Here is a 17582-nt window from a genome sequence, read left to right as displayed (position 1 = left end):
GGAATCCCAGTGAAGAAAAGTATTGTCTACGTTGCTTTGAATTCACATTCTCTCTATCTTATAACCTATGATTACCTTGGAGTGTTTAGTTTATGTCATTAGGTCTTTGCTGAGTGAGCTGTTTTGATTCCTCTGAATTCTTTGTATGCCCCCGAAGGCATAAGCTATCACTTGGAAATCAGGAAAAATGCAGCGTAGGAACTGTATGCATCTGCTCTAACATATGTTTTAAAACATTGGATCTGCTAACAAGGATCCAGCCTTAGGTAGGACATTAGTTGGTAACAAATGTCGCATGTCCCCAATGTCTTTAACAAAGATGGTTAAAAATATAGCAGACATGGCCTTGATAGAGAGATCTGTTGCCACACTTGCTTATCATTATCTTTAAAATTCTATTTAAGGTACCAGCTAAAGTCTTTAACAGTGACTTTTTGGATTTATTTAAATTCAAGGAGAGTATTTTAGTTATGTGATTGTTACTATATGAAGAAAAGTAATATTATGAAAAAAATCAAAAGTCTGTGAAAATAGGTTATCTCGTAACTGCTCCTTTTAGGGCATTCTTCCTATAATCCAATCCAGTCCTACTTAGTGAGCATTTATTAAGCACCTACTGGGAGTAAGGTACTACACGAGGTACTGGGAATATAAAGATAGAATAAAAAACAGCTCTGTGCTCAGGGAGATTGCATTCTACTTGGGAGAGAAAGGAAGGCACAACATGTAATCAGATAAGTATTTGATAATTTGGAGGTCCTTTTACCTTAAATGCATTAACACTAGTTTGTGAGTATATATTTCAAGAATTTTTATGGGGTACCCATCGAAGGACTAGCTTATCCATCCCTCTACCCAATGGGATTAATCTTGTTGGGCCTGATGACTAAAACCCGTGGTATTTTCGGCAAGGTCATGTTTCAGTGGGTAAGTTCCATCAAGACTCAAGTAGCTGATATCAGATGCTTTGGGAGGAAGGTGGGTAACACAGACTTATCTCCAGTTCTGTAAATGGGCTATAGCAGAAAAATCTGAAACTCTCTAAGTTTCAAGCCCATTGTATATCATAACTCACAGAAACTTGAGTAAAGCTGAAGTCTGTGTGGCCATTGACCGTGGGCACTGTGGCTAGATGACTATAGTCCTTCCCTCCTGTTAAAATATCAGGTATGTCTATAAAGTCACAAATCTGATTTTGCTGTGTGGCTTATGGAAACAGAGGAGAGAGCTGCTGTGATAGCTACAGCCCATCAGCTTATAGCCTGAAGCTTTCCTGACTCAAGGTGGTCTAGGAAACACAAAGGACTGTGGCTTTCACGTCAATGTAAGAACAAAGAAATGTTATTTAGCACAAAGGTTAGAAGCAGCCTAGCAGCATACAGAAAGCACTGAATTTGGAATCAATTGGTCTGGATTCCAGTTGTGGTTTTGCCACTTGCCACCTGGTAATCCTATGTAAGCTATGTGTCCTCTCTGGGCTCTATTTTCCAATTTTCACTAGAGTTGGACGAAATGGCTTCTTTGGCTCTTTCTGTCCCTAGATCTGTGGTGCTGAGATCTCCAGAATGAAGGGATTAGACTAGATAACTTCAAAGATCCCCTAGTTCCAAATCTATAATCCTGGGAAAATAAAATTTTGTGTAAAATTAATTTGTTTGTTGTTGAGTTGTGTCTGACTCTTCATGCCCCAATTTGGGGTTTTCTTGGCAAAGATCCTGGAATGTTTTGCCATTTTCTTCTCCAGCTCATTTTACAGATGAGGAAACTGAGGCAAACAGGTGGGAGTGACTGGCCCAGGGTCATACAGGTAGTAAGTACCTGAGGCCAGATTTGAACTCAGGAAGATAGGTCTTCCTACCATTAGGTCTGCCTCTCTATCTACTGTGTCCCCTAGCTGCCCAATTAAAGAGTTCAGCAAATAAGATACCTGGCTTGTTCCAAGAAATTCTACGGGGGTTTCAGTAATATTAAAAATAAGAGTTTTTGACCATCTCCCAAGGTTTAAAGAAAGTGGGGAAGCAGGGATATAAACACACTTGGGCATTGCTTATGCTCCCATTATGTCTATGGAATAAGCAGTATCCTTTTAGGATACTTTTCTCATTGAGGATTTGATTTATGGGAGACTTGTTTTTGAGTTGCCTTGGTGCCAAGCCAACGGCAAAAGACTGATTGCTTGGGTCACAAGAGGTCATAGAACATTGGTAACACCGAGTGCCAGCAGAGCAGCATCTCCTCTGAAACTCAGAGCTTTAGAGAGAAGTGAAGCCCAAGGTCACACAGTCAATGTGCAGAGCAGGAGGACCTGACCCTGCCCTCCCAGCTGCCCATCCATTATGACATGCTAATGTAGAATAATTTGTCCCTCTGACCTGCTGGGTAGACACCTGCATGGGGAAATTGCCTGTACATCTCAATGATTTTTCTCTTTTCTCTCCCTAGATTTTCGATAACCTGATGAATGGTGACTTAACAAGTTATCCTTCATACTTCCAGAATTGTACAGGATGTTCTAATTATTATAACTTTTTACAGTGTCAGGTAATTACTTCCTTCATTGTTAAAGCTACAAATAGTAATTTTGCACATTTAGACTTTTTAACAAAGGTTGTTTATTGGAAAGCGTGTTGGATTTGGAATCAGGAGAGACCTACCTGGGTTTGCATCCTCTCACTTACTGCCTTTCCAGACTTAGTATACATTATTTCTTTTCATGAACTCGAAAGTCTAGCCAAACCAGCCTCCTTGGTGTTCCTTACAGGGACGCTCCCAGCCCCAATACTGAACCTTTGCATAAGCCATTCCCTCTGTCTGGAAAGCCTTTCTTCCTCACTTTGACCTATTAGAATCCATCACTTTCTTCCAAGCTGAACTCAAATATTACCTCCAATATAAGGCCTTTCCTCATTGCTCCCTCCTTTCCGCTGCACTTAGTGTCTACCCCTGTTGTTCAGTCATTTTCAGCCACGTCCAACTCTTCATGGCTCCATTTAGGGTTTTCTTGGCTGAGGATATTGGAGTGGTTTTCCATTTCCTTCTCTAGCTCATTTTACAAATGAGGAAACAGAGGCAAGCAGAGTTAAGTGACTTGTCCAGGGTCACACAACTAGAAAGTGTTAGAGGCCAGATTTGCACTCAGGAAGATAGTTTTCCTGATGTCAAGTCCAGAGCTGTATGTACTATGGCCCCACCTAGTGCCCCCAAAGTATCTCTCCTCCTCCAATTATCTTTTGTTTATTTTGCATATATACTTAAGTTACTTCTGTGTGTTCATGTAAGCCCCCTGAGGGCATGGGCTATATTATTTTTCCTGTTGCATCTCCAGTGCCTAACAGAACGCCTTGGATAGAGACTTGGCTAGAGGACTGTAGTCTTTCTTTGCTGTTAGAATATCCGGTATGTCCATGAAGTGGGTAGAGTAAGTGTTTAGTCAACGTTTGAGGGCATCGCTGTTATTATTATTTAGAGACAAGAACAATCTTACACAAAAGCCGGTACCCTACTTCCCATCATGTCCCAGCGTCTTTCTTCTTATGCCCTTTTTATATTCAGGAACCAGAAGAAGAAAAATACCTTGGATACTTTCTGTCATTGCCAGAAGTGAGAAGAGCCATCCATGTGGGCAACCTGACTTTTCATGATGGTTCTGAAGTTGAGAAACACATGTGGGCAGATTGGTTCAAGTCAGTGAAGCCATGGTTAGCTGAGATCATGAATAACTATCGGGTAAGGAAAGAATTACACTTACAGCCTATTCTGGGCCTTTCTGAAATGACCCAGGGCAAGGATGACTTTTGTTTGAAGGCATATTTTTAGTTCACATCCTGCTATTTCTTTCCCTTTTATGGTTTTTAAATCAAACAAACTGACTGCAAACTTTTGATTTTTCTGAATTAAATGCTACCCTTTCCTTTAATTAAGTCTTCTCTTCCCCTTCCCCTTCCCCTGGATGTTTTGCTTAGAAAACTTGTTCAGCATGTGCCACATAGTTCTCTCAAGAGGGCCGCCATACTTGCAGCCACCCAGGTTCATCATCTCAGAGGCATCATCCTTATCTCTTTCCTCTCCAAAACCTCCATTACCAATCATTTGCCAGGTGGGATCAATTTTACCTCTGCAATATCTCCCACATGTGACCCTTTTCCCACTTACATAGCCACCTCCCCTGTTCTTTCCTAGACTCCCAGCTCCCGGTCATTTCCTCTCCATTATGTCCTCCACACAGTTACCAGGGTAATTTTCCTAAAGCACAGATCTCCCAATGTCATTCCTCTGCTCAAGAAAAATCAATGGGTACCCATTCACTTCAGGCAGGAAACAAACTCCCTGGCTTTCCACTTAAAGCCCTTTTAAGTCTGGCTAAATTTTTCTTGTATTCCTCTTTCTAGACATTGTGGCCTACTTGCTGTCCTCTGAACTTGGCATTCCATCTCTTGTCTCTGGCCTTCTCTTTCTTTTTCCCGTCCCTTCTGTTTCACATTTACACATGTCATGTCCTCTCCAGTAGAATTCATGCTCCTTGAGAATTAAGGTTGTTTTTTTTTCTTTCCCATTTTGTCATTGTGTCCGTAATGTAACATTTTGCACATAGCAGTGGGGAAAGAATTGCACGAAGATACAGTTTAGTTCAATATAAACAGGAACTTTCTGATGATTAGATCTGTTCAAAAGTACTTTCAGCTGCCTCAAGAGTTAATGGACTTTCCCTCACTAGAGGTTTTCAACCAAAGGCTCATTTCCATTTTTTTTTGCGGATATTGTAAAGAGAATTACTGAATAGGTGTAGGTTGGACCATATCACCTCTGTGGTCTCTCCCAATGTGAGATTCTGTGATTCTCCACTTTCATACTTAATTTGAATGGAATTTCTCTTTTCATCATGTCTCCCGAGTGTTTGTGAGCACTCTATAGAAATGCTGATGATTTTTGCGGAATCATTTTGTATTCTGAAATTATACCACTGTTATTAATCTCAATTTCTCCACTGATTCTCTGGAGTTTTCTGAGTACTCCATCATGTTGTTTGCAAATAAAGTTAATTTTGTCTTCTCTTTGTCAATGCATATACCTTGGATTATGTTTTCTTGTGTTACTGCTACAGCTAGCATTTCTAGAACGGTCAAATAACACTGAAGAAAAGGGAGCCATTTCTACCTTACCCCTGTTTGTACTTGGAAATCTTTTAGTGTTTCTTCACTACAAGCAGTGATAACTCTTAGTTTTAAATATGTGCTTTTGATACTGTTAAAGGAGGACCTTTCTATGCCAATCAATGCTCTTAAAGATTTTTAATATATAAACGCATGTTGAATTTTTCATCTATTATACCCATTTTGTTATAGTGGTCTTTGTTGTTTATTTTACTAACTTATAGGAATTGTTTTCTCAATGTTGAACCTACTTGAATCCCCAGAGGCAGCCAGGTAACGCAGTGGATAGAGCACTGGACCTGGAGTCAGGAAGAACTGAGTTCAAATGTGGCCTCAGAGATTTACTAGCTAGGCCAGTCATTTAATCTCTTTTTGCCTAAGCTTCCTCATCTGTAAAACCCCTCCCAGGGCTGTTGTGAGGATCAAATGAGATGATATTTGTAAAGCATTTAGCTTAGTAACTGGTACATAGTAGGCGCTTAATAAATGCTTGCCTCCGCTCTACCTTCCACTTATGAATCCAACTTAGTCATAATGAGTTATCTTCTGGCTGTATTTCTATAGTCTCTTTATAAGGATTTAATTTTGAAATTTTTGCATCACTATTCATTAATGAGGCTTGTCAATCATTCGATCAATAAATGTCCATTAAGATCCCCACTTATGTGTGCTAGATGCTGGGAATTTAAGTACAAAAATAATGCATGTTCTGTGCTTTATTTTTCCCTTCTCTGGGTATTAGAGCCATGTTTGTCTTTGAAAAGGTATTTGGCAGGAGGTTTCTATCTCTATTTTTAATAATCATAAAAAAGTTCAGTCATATCCTACACTTTGTGATCCTGTGTACCACAGCACACCAGTACTGTCCATGGGATTTTCTTGGCAAAAATACTGGAGTAGTTTGCCATCTCCCTTTCCAATAGATTAAGGCAACTCAAGGCAAAGTCAACGGCAAGTCACGTCACCACATCCCTGATGCCACGGTCCTCTTTAAAAATGAAGGACAAACACAACAGGTAAGGCAAACAGAGGTTAAGTGACTTGCCCAGGGTTACACAGCTAGTGAGTATCTGAGACTGGATTTGAACTCAGGTCTTCCTGACTCCAAGTTGAGCAGTCTATCCACTGAGCCATCTAGCTGCCTCCTTAATAATGATAGCTAATTTTTATGTAATAAAAATATAGCTAATATTTATGTAAAGCTTACTGTGTACCAAGCACCTTATAATTATTATTTCATTCGGTCCTCACAACAACCCTGGGAAGATCACCCCTTTTTACAGACGAGGAAACTGAAGCACACAGAGGTTAAGTGACTTACCCAGGGTCACACAACTAGTAAGTATCTGAAGCTGGATTTGAATTCAATCTTCCTCCCTAGGGTTCTATCCACTGCACTACCCAGCTGCCCCTTATTGTTCACAGCGGCACTTACATTTTAAATGCATTTAAAAACTGATGTTTCTATCATAAGCTGAGTTTCAAATGAAGTTTCTTGGGGAAGATGGCGGTCTCTAGTAGGTCAACTCTAACCCTAAATGCACCTTCCCCTTGTCTATAAAATGGTGGTGTATTTGCTACCTCATAGGATGGAATTTTGGTTTGTGAGGATCAAATGACGTAATGTATATAAAGCAATTTGCATATATTCAAGTGCTTTATAAATCCCAGTTATTTTTCCAAATATTCACATTGTTTAGAAATTGTTTTGATTTTTCTTTCATCCTGAGCTATGATTTCATCTTCATAGAGAGCTCCTGGTGTGGAAACTTCCTCCATTATTACCAACTAGCTACTGACTGTCCCTTTTAGTCCTGAGAGTTGCCTGGGAGCCTTGCCCAGGATCACACAGCTGGATGGGGTCAGAGTCAGGATTGGAACTCTGAACTCCTAGAACCCAAGGCCAGCCCACATTCCAGTACATGTTCAACGTATCTGAAAACTATTCTCATGCATTTCACCTAAATGTGAAAGTTAACCTTGAATCAGTTCCCAGTCAGAGGGGCCCCAAAACCCCATAGCAGCTTGGCAGTCAGGGCCATGGGCAGATTAGCTCTTTGCTATTTGTAAAGGAAGAGGACCAGGCAAGCTGTCCCTTTAAACGGAGACAATGGAGTCCTTCCTCCCCAGCCCGAGTTGGCTTATTCATCTGGAAGCCGAACCCCAGAGGAGATGGTGACGCGGTCCTGGCCCGCTTGCCAGCCGCGGTCAACCACAATGTATATGGAACGAGAGCAAAACAGCCCAGGACGGCTTAAAACATTAGTGCCCTCAACGCTGTGTTTATTTAAGACTCAACTTTAATTGGTTGTCGAAAGCCACATATATTTTCTATCCATAGGAAATAATCGGAGTCTGTTTTAAATCCAAGATTGGCTTGGGGTCAGCTCCCTCCCGACTCCAGGTAGGCTTCCCCAGTGGGCACAGGTTGGCTGATGGTTTTAATTCCGAGGCTGCACCCACACTACGTTAGGGGACATGACAAGTACAAATAACTATCCTCATAACTGACGTGTCTATAACACTTTAGAGTTTTTGAAATAATTTATAGTTACAGCCAGCCACCTTTGTAAGGCTTCATGACCTGTATGATTATCCCCTATGAGGCAGCTAGGTGGGTATAGGGAACAGAGTGCCAGGCTTGGAGTCAGGAAGACCTGAGTTCAAATCTGGCCTCAGATAACTTACTAGTTGTGTGACCCTGGGCAAGTCACTTACCTGCTGTTTGCCTCAGTTTCCTCATCTGTCAAGTGAGCTGGAGAAAGAAATGGCAAACTGCTCCAGGATCTCGGCCAAGAACACGCCACATGAGGTTACAGAGAGTCAGGCATGACTAAAAACAACTGAACGACAAAAATGATTGTCTCCATGTTACAGATGAGGAAAGTAAGGTTTGGAAAGATGAGATCGCGCATCTAGCAGTCAGTCAATAAGCATTAATTAAGTACCTACTGTGTGCCAGGCATTGTGCTAAGGGGTGGGGATACAAAAAGAGGCAAAAGACAGTCCCTGCCCTCAAGGAGCTTACAATTGAATGAAAGAGACAATCTGCAAACAAATATGTACAAAACAAGCTATCTACAGGAGAAATAGGAAATAACTGGCCAAGGGAATGCACTGGAATTAAGATGAATTGGGGAAGGCTTCTACCAAATGTCTCAAGAAGTTTTTATATCAAGCTTTTTCTATGCCCTCACAGCTAGTGCCCTCCCTCTCTAGCTCCTGTGTATCCAACTACTCAATAGTTATTTAGTATTTATTCTGCATATATGTATATACATACACGTGGTCTTCCTCAATAAAATGTAAGTGCAGGGTTTGTTTCGTTCTTTGTATGTTTCCCCAGTGCCTAACACAGTACACAGTAGATGCTTCATAAATGCTTGTTGATTGATTGATCGATAGGTTTCAAACCGAGGTTTTCCTGACTCCCCAGTCTAGCGTCTCATGCCTTGTGAGCATCAGCATAGCCTGGATGAAAACATGATCCTTTCCCAGAAGGAATTTCTAATTCAAGGTAGCAAGATGGATGCATCCTTTTCTCTGTAGGGTTTTCGGATGTATTGAGTGGGGACCCTGGTTGACTTTGGTGGACCCACCCAACAAGTATTAAACTTCCTATGAGATTTAGAGGAGAGGGCAGCTCTAGGTAAAAGAGCGATTATTTTCTTGGTTGGTTGGTTGATTGTTTTCCTTTGTTCTCAAAGAGGACCAAAATAGCACCACCATGTTGGGGTCAAGGTCTGTGCCTGCAAAGCGGTAATTGTTCCCACAAGGGCCAGTAGTGAAGAGGCAGGAACCATGTCCACGGCAAAGGGGATGGAAGCTGCTCCCAAGAGCAGGGACTTCCTAACACTTAGCATATAGTAGGTAATTAATAAATGTTTACTGACTAACTAATGGCATCTCTTGACCACCAAAGCAGTTTTGTTGTTGTTGTCTGTCGTGTTCAACTTTTCACGACCCCGTTGGGGTTTTCTTGGCAAAGATCCTGGAGTGGTTTGCCATTTCCTTCTCCAGCTCATTTTACAGATGAGGAAACTGAGGCAAACAGGGTGAAGGGACTTGCCCCCTTTTGGCTCAGTCGTTAGAATGTGAATATGATTCCTTGAGGACATGAGCTATTTATCCTTTTGTCTTTGTTTTTGCCCCTTTGTTTAGGGAATCTAGGTGAATGGAGTGGAAAGATCAGCCATGTTGAAATCAGTCTTTCTTTGCTGTGCCATATAGACGTGCTTTCCTCAACACCAGGAGCTGGGCAGTGTTTCTTGTGTGCAGGGCACTAGACTGAGCGCTTGAGGACCTGGAGTCCTCAAGGTCTGAGTTCAAACCCTGCTTCAGACACTGACTAGGAGAGCAAGTCATTTAACCACTGTTTGCCTCAGGCTCTTCAACTGTAAAATAAGCATTAGAAAAGCACCTCCCTCACTGGGTTGTTGTGAGGAACAAACCGGATCATGTTTGCCAAGCACTTTGTAAACCCTCCAAGTGCCATATAAATGCCAGCTAGATGTCTGACTAGTCCTGCTAGTTCTGTTGAACGCCAGTATGTTGTGAACACAGGGCCTGTTCCTTTGGAATCCAGGAACTAAGTGAAGAGCAGATGCTTTGACAGACAGCGTGTAGCTTTTGGATGTGAGTGGTGGAGGCATTGCCTTCAGCCATGAAGATGACTGCCCGTCCCACCATCTCATCCTGGACTCTACTGCACCTGCCCTCACATAAATACTCAGCTGGGGTTCCACGCACCATGGCAGGGGACCGAGGGAAGGATTCTTCTAGAACCTAGATTTCTAGGTCACTGTCTGAATTCCATTGGATTCCGGGATAATAGAACGAAGAATGGTGGAGACCTTAAAAGCTTAGTCCAACTGCCTCCATGTACAGTTAACAGGAGAAATTAGGCTACCTGCTCAGGGTCACACAAGTAATAGGCAAAGCTGGGATTTGAACCCAAGATTTCTTTGTTGAAATTCAACACACTTTCTAGTAGACCACCCGGGGTGTCTATTGTTAACTCTTGTTCTCATTTCTCACCTGGCCCTCCTCCTTTCTCATGTGTTCTCAAAGGTGTCTTTCATACGTCCCGTTCTATCTTCTATTTGCCTACCTTTGTATGATCTGTCCCCAGTGGGGGCTCAGACCTTCTACCTTGTAGAACACTTGGCCAGCTTCAAAATTCAGCTTAAGGGCCCCACATAGGAAGCCTCACTTGATCTCCCTCAGTAGATGCCACACTCCCCTTAGTGGTTATTTTTTATCTGCATCTATTTTGTATTTATTTATTTATTATTTTGGTTCATGTTTTCTAAAATAGAATGTAAATTCCTTGAAGGCAGGGACCATTTTATTTTTGCCTTTGGATTCCCATCCTGATGCATAGTAGGTTCTGAATACATACTTGTTGAATGAATGAATGAATGAATGAATTTATGCTGTTTTTGGCTGGTGATGTGCTGCCCTTTTTTCATGTTCAATATATAGCTCTTCTTTTCCAAGAGTAAATAGTGATCTGTATATGGTCAGTTCTCAATTATCTGTACTAATGGAAAGAAGCTACATGTAGATAGCATCAAATATTGAATCATCCAAAAATAAGATCTATTTAGTCTCGCAAAAGTTCTATTTTCTTTTCCTTTCCAGCAAATTGACCTCTGTAATGGTGTTTTGTTTAGACTCCTATTAAAATTGGTTTATGTTCCCAGAGGGTGCCCTCTCTGATGGCAGGGAAGGCTGCCTGCAAAGATGCCAGATGCCAAAGGGAGGAGGCTGGCATTCAGAATTTGCTATAAATTGCCCACAGTTTGGATAATCAAAAACTGATTGTCTCTTGAGGCAACAGCAATAAATATGTGCACAACCACCTTCAGAATGAGGATCAAGGACAGAGTTGTTGGAGGATGGGATAGGAAGAAGGAAAGACATGGCTCTCTTTCTACATAGACTGCATGATGCTATCAGTCTATCCATCTGGAACTCAGAACAGTAGTTGGAACAGTATGGAATTCATTCCATACTATCTCATTGACCTTGACTTGTGTTATACAGAACATTATTTTCTTTAAAAAAAAATTATGAAAGTGCAGCTAGGTGGTGCAGTGGATAGAGCATGGGCCCTAAAGTCAGGAGAACCTGAGTTCAAATTTGACCTCAGATGCTTGACACACTAGCTGTGTGACCCTGGGCAAGTCACTTAACCCCAATTACCTCACTGAAAAAAGAAAATGTTTTATTAATGCATTTTTCAGATAATAGATTTAGAATTGGAAGGGACCATAGAGGTCATCTAATCCAACCTCATCATTTTTGACAGATGGGGAAACTGAAAGGTTAAGTGATTTTGCCTAAGGTTATAGAGATCGGAAGTGGCAGGGCCAGGATTTGAACCTAGAGTTTGCATTCTTTCTATTGAACTGCACTTATTTCCCAGTGATACCTTTTACAGAATGGGAAAAAAAAACCCAAACCCAACATGCAAGCAAAGCCACCTATACGCGAACCAAAGCATAACCAAAGCAAAGCCAATGACCATAGTCTTTCTTACAAAATACATATCTTACTGATTTCTTTTTCCGGCCCCACCACTTCCAAAGAATTTCCCCATAACATTTTCCTCTGTATAGGAATCTAATTAAGCAAAGCCCATTCTGGGCCTGTAGTCCACCATTTCTCCTACTATACCTTTAGCCTACCAACTCTGTACTTTCCTACCTCATAGGTAATAAGAGGAACAGTCTGAAATAGTGTTTTCAGGTTTGCTAAGCACTTTGCAAACAACATCACCTCATCTGATCTTTCCAACAGCCCTGGGAGTTAAGTGCAATTATGATCTCCATTTTACAGATGAGGAAATCAAGGCAGACAGAGGTTGAGTGACTCGCTCAGGGTCACACAGCTAGTGAGCTTCTGTGAACTCACGACTTCCTGATTCCAGAGCCAGTGCTCTTAACCAGTGTACTTCCTAGCTAGATAAAATTGGCAATGAAGTGTGTGTGTGTGTGTGTGTGTGTGTGTGTGTGTATGTGTGTGTGTGTGTATGCATTATCTTGTTAAGTTTTCCAGTTGGCTTTTATGATATTTCTATGAAGATTCCTTCATAATTCCTTTTCATACTTGGAAATTGTCCTTCCCAGGAGACCTTTTCATTAGCTGTGTGGTACATTATTTCAGCCCGTCGACGCTATTTTCTGGTGCAGTCACCAGAAGGCCTTTTAATAGAAGGAGATATGGACGGCAAACTTCAGTTGGCACCAGTTGCCCAGAGAGATATCAGGGAGGCCCCTGAGATGTGGCCGAGGCCCCTCCGGAATGCTGGGGTTTGCTCCACATGCCTGTGTTTTCAACGGTTCCGTTGCTCGGGGGTTGGGCTTAGCTTTCTCTGTTTAAGAGTTCATCCGGTCAGGAAATTGTGGTTATAAAGTTCCATTGCCCTGACGCTCATCATTCTGCAGCCCATTAAGTCCCAACTAATTGCATCTTCAGAAGTTGGGATGTTCATGTTTCTGAGCTTTATTACTGTGTCTAAGCTTTAGCACCACCCCCTCTATTAGCCCCCCACCCCCACCCCTTAGCATGTACTTATCAAAATGAATCTGGCTTCCAAAGTGCTCCTTTTCGGATGAACAGACAAATCAGATGATGGGGGAAGGGATGTGGCTTTGCATAAACAATGCATTCCTTCAGTTGCTGCCGACATTCCTAAAAATCCTTGCTCCTGGTGGCGTCTTTTCCCTGGTAAACCTGGCCAAGGAGGCAAGGTCGGATAGGTGAGTCCTGACTGCAAGGAGAACTTGACAGGCCTCCATCTGCAGCCTGAATCTGCTCTTCCATTTGCCACTGGTAAGGGGCGGAAATGGTTTTTCGGTTGTTGTTTTTAAAAAATAGAAGTAGTTCCCAGTTTAGTGGCTAATGAGATTAACCAAGTGATACTGGATGATCAAGTCAGCATCTAAAAGGATCTTGATAGTTTTAGGACATTGAGATGAATCTAATAAGGGGAATTCATTTACTTTAGGATAAATGTAAAGTCATTTATTTGGGTTCAAACAATTATCTTCGAAGATAAGAGGTGTGGGGGAGTTATGACTTGAGAGCAGTTTGACTGAAAAAGATCTAAGGGTTTTAGTGGCCCAGAGAGGCCCAAGGCAAATCAGTAATATAATATAGCAGCTGGAAAAGTTAGGGATCTTAGGCTCACATTGAGAGACATCAATGGCTTCCAGGAACAAAGAGGAGATACTCATTCTGTACCCTGCCCCAGACAGGATGTATTTGTTGTGCTGGGCTCAGTTCTCAGCACAACCATTTAGGGAGGACATAGATAAGTTAGCGGAGGGGAGGGTAATTTAGATGGGGAAAGGTTTATCAGGAGTGAATGGATGAAGGAGATGGGAAAGTTTGGCCTGGAGAACAGCACCAGGCTTCAAGTCTTTGAAGGGCTGTCAAATGTCAGAAAGTTTGCACTTGGTCTGGTGGGCCCTCAGAAATCTGGCCTGGCAACAGGGGTTGGAAACCACCAAGAAAACTATTTAGGCTTGATGACAAGAAACCCATGCTAACAGTGAGAGCTGCCCCAAAGTAGAACAGTCGGCCTCTGAAGGGAGTCACCAGTGTCCTGGAGAAAGTGGGCTCCCCTTTTCAGATGACTAACCACAACTTTGTAAGTAGATAAAAGCAGCCTTTGAGTCCCTGCTCTGGGAGCTCACTGAAATAGTGTTGACATAACTTAAGCGCAGAAATAGCTCAGATTAGCTTCAGGGAAGAATCCCAATTTTAAGAGTTGGAAGAGTGAATCTAGAACCAAGAAGAATTCCTCCTCTGCAGCCTAGCAAGCAGGTCTTTGGTTTGATCTTCAAGGCCTCCTGGAAAGGGGAACTACTTTCTGACCCAGCCCATCCCACTTTTGGATTCCTTTAGTTCTTAACCTCTTATGAGTCATGGACTCCTTTGGCCTTCTGGGGAAGCCATTGGACCACTTGTTAAAATCCCTGAGCAAAGCAAAATGTAAATAAATGAAGCAAATTGCTGGGTTTCTTCTCCTTCCCATTAGAATGTAATCCCTTTGAGGGCAGGGGACTGGCTTTTGCCTCTTTGTAACCTTTCTGCCTTGTACAGCCCTGGCTTATAGTAAACACTTAATAAATAGCTCTGCCTACCCTTCTGAGGCTAGAAGATAACTATTTTATCCCAGACAGAGTCTTCCCTTCTCTGGGCTAATTATCCCAACTCCCTTCATTTAGGGTGAAAGTGAAGTCTTTATCTTTATGGAGAAAGTAATCTGCCTACCTCCCCAGATAGCCTTTCGTTCTCCATTGGTTCTCCTCTCTCTAAGATGGACTTGGAATTTAACTAACTCCTTTTATAACTTGAAATCTTCTTCTTTGAATTTGTGATCAGTTTAATGGGCCCTTGCAAAGGCAGCGTTGAAAGTTGATTTTTTTCACTCGGTTCTGCTTCTGAAAGAGCCGATAATTGGGTTAGCCATGTTAATTGGCCCGCTGACACAGCCTTGAAGGCTGAGAGCCCTCCTTATTTTGCTGGGGCTTACTTTTACAAAGTACCACTTGTTCCAAACCTTGGGAAGCACACTCAGGCAGTGGAGGTAACAGTTTCAGAGAAGGACAGTTTAAATCGGAGAGGATAGCACAGATATTTGGGGTGAAAGCTGGGAACAGGAGCATAAGAGTCAAAATGGTACAGATTCTACGAAGCTAAGTTATGCTCTTAGGGTCATCATAGATGGAGAATGGGAAGGGACCTTAAAGGTTCTCTGGTCCCAACTTCTCATTTTACAGTTGAAGAAACTGAGGCACAGGAGGTAAAGGTAAGCAAGGTGACCCAGGGAGTAAGCAGCAGCACAGATTCTGGACCTCTGATCCCAAGCTTACCAGGTTCAGCGTTCTTCCCACTGCACTGCTGTATCTCTTGTGGTGCCATATTGCTTCCTAGAATGACTAGCTTCTTTCAAGACTAACCCCCAGCTCCACCTCCTGGACAAACCCTTCTTGTTGCTCATGCTCTCTCCCTTGATTAATTCAGTTCCATAAACATTTATTAAGTGCATCCTGTATGTCAGGAATTGTGTTTCCATGTTTAAATGTTCTTCCTAGAATATAAGCTCCTTGAGGACAGGGGCTGGTTCATTTTTCTCTTGGTTTTTCCAGTGTCTAGCACCAAGTCTGTCATTTGCTAAATATTTGTTGAATTGGATTGAAAATCATCCAGCTGGGAAATAGGACTGTATGATGTGAAGAGCAGGCAATTTCCTCGTCAGCTGACTTTACTTTGAAAAAGATAAGGAGAGAATGTGAGGGCAGTTATCTCTAATAGGACCCATTAGTTCTATATGAGCTGTCATGAAAGTCCTCAGGCTGTGTAAGAGCTGGTCTTGGCTCCCTGTGTAGTCTGATTTTCTAAAACTGGATCCATTCAGCTATAGCTTTGGTCTATATGGCAGCAGAATTTCCCAGTACATCTCTGCCTATCTCATTGTACAGCATGGAGAGTAAAGACCAAGCTAAAGGATTAGAAGAAAACGTGTGAACCCTTGGGTGGCTCCTCCTGGACATGGGAGACTGTCACCTCTCAGCACTGGCCCCTTGGGCTATGAGAGGCACCTAGAGGTAACGGTAGAGGTGGCCCAGCCAGCACCGCATAAGACCTCGCTAGCTATGGGGAGTGCATCGTTAAGTACCGGGGTACCACATTTCAGTATAAACATGGATCAGCTGTAGGATGGCCAGAATGCTGAAGGCACTTGGGTTCACACTTGAAAGAACCAGGGAGGCTTAGCCTGAAGGACAGAAAAGTACCTGAGGGCCTGGTGGCCAGCCTCGGGTAGTCATATGGAAAAGGAAAGAGGCTTGTTCCTCATTCTGCTTGAACCTAGAAGGCAGAACCAGGAGATGGCGGCTACAGAGAGGTTGATTTCAGGTGTCTGGAAGGACAGATTTTCTGAGAGTTATTGCTGGCCCATGTTGGATTGAGCTGCTTTGTTGGTGGAAGTGTTCAAGCAGAGACTGGCCGTCTGCTTGTAGGGTATGAGTGGGCTGAGATGGCCTCTAAGGTCCCTCCAAAGTCTGGGATTGTGGAGAACATATGCTCCCTGAGGGCAGGCTTTTCCGTAGATTCCCATCTTCTGGTGCAGTGCTTTACAGATGATAGGTGCTGGTGGAATGTAAGCTCTTCGAGGCCAGGGACTACTCTATTTTTGCTTTGAAGTCAAGTTCCTGAAGAGCATTTATTAAGTGCCGACTGTCTACTTTGCCCCTCGATGGTTGATTGCTTCTTGATTTGACTCCATCCTGCAGGGACACACAAATGCTGCATCTTCTCCTGGCCCTGCCCTTCCAGGGTGTCTGCAGCTATCAACATCGATGACAACTACAGCCAGCATTTACAGCACTTTAAGGTTTGCAAAGAACTTTACCGACAGCCTCTCATGTGCTCCTCACAGCAACCCTGGGAAATGGGTACTATTATGATCTCCATTTTACAGATGAGGAAACGGAGATGAACGGAAGTGAAGTGACTTGCCCAGGGTCATGTAGTTAATAAGTGTTCGAAGTCGGATTCCAACTTGAATATTCCTGTTTTCAAGTCATAGCCACTATCCTTTTGGCAACCTAGGTGGCCCCATCTAGAAACAAAAAATCCTAAGACACAAAGGGTAAAACACTTTGGAGCCCTGAACCACAGTGTTGGACTTGGAGTCAGTCGATAAGCATTTATTAAGCACTTACTGTGTGCTAGAATCCCCCTATGCTAAGCTCTAGAAATACAAAGAAAGGCAAAAAGTATTGTACCCGCCCTCAAAGAGCTGATGTTCTAAATCAAGAGACAACATGCACACAGCTCTGTACTTTTGGAATCAGGAAAATCTAAATTCAAATACTGTCTCTGTCCCTTTCTGGCTTTGTGATTATGGGTGAATCACTTACCTGAAAGACACTGTGACCTCTGTGACCTCAGACAAATCTAATTTCTTCAGAGCTGAGAAATAAAAGGTACAATCGTGAAGGCTGGGTCCCGGAAGGCAAAGGGGCTTGTGTCCAGAGGGTCTTGGGCCCAATGCAGGCTGGCCTTTGTCCCTGGGGGGCTCCATTTCCCATGTCTATGCCTTTGTCCCCGGGGGGCTCCATTTCCTGTCTCTGTAACTCACCAAAGGCCATCCCCCATACATAGAATGCATTCTCTTCTTCCCCTCATCTCATAAACTCCCACAGCTACTTCAGAACACAGCCCAGGTGCCCCACAAAGCCTTACCTGACCTAACCAATTCCTAATGCTCTCTCCCTCTTGAAGAAATGACTTTGTACTCACTTCTGGGTGTACACACTGGATTTTCCTGTCTTATATTTTGTCTCTGTATCCTCAGCAAAAGGATACGGGATGGTGCAGCGGATAGGGCTGGGCATAGAGTCACGACCTGAG

At 42.7% G+C, this 17582-nt stretch overlaps 1 protein-coding gene across 3 annotated transcripts in view; it reads left to right on the top strand.

Annotated features, from left to right (window-relative positions):
- The window catches only part of CPVL (carboxypeptidase vitellogenic like), a 122435-nt gene that overhangs the window by 64168 nt on the left and 40685 nt on the right, over positions 1-17582 (top strand). For all 3 annotated transcript variants that reach the window (XM_036761487.1, XM_036761489.1, XM_036761488.1), the window contains exons 10-11: positions 2443-2541; positions 3553-3726. In XM_036761487.1, coding sequence (XP_036617382.1) covers positions 2443-2541; positions 3553-3726 — 273 coding nt within the window. The remainder of the gene's footprint in view (positions 1-2442; positions 2542-3552; positions 3727-17582) is intronic.

The sequence above is a fragment of the Trichosurus vulpecula genome, chromosome 5 (assembly GCF_011100635.1).
Source record: "Trichosurus vulpecula isolate mTriVul1 chromosome 5, mTriVul1.pri, whole genome shotgun sequence".
NCBI lineage: Eukaryota > Metazoa > Chordata > Mammalia > Diprotodontia > Phalangeridae > Trichosurus > Trichosurus vulpecula.
This window is presented reverse-complemented; position numbering and strand designations above follow the sequence as displayed.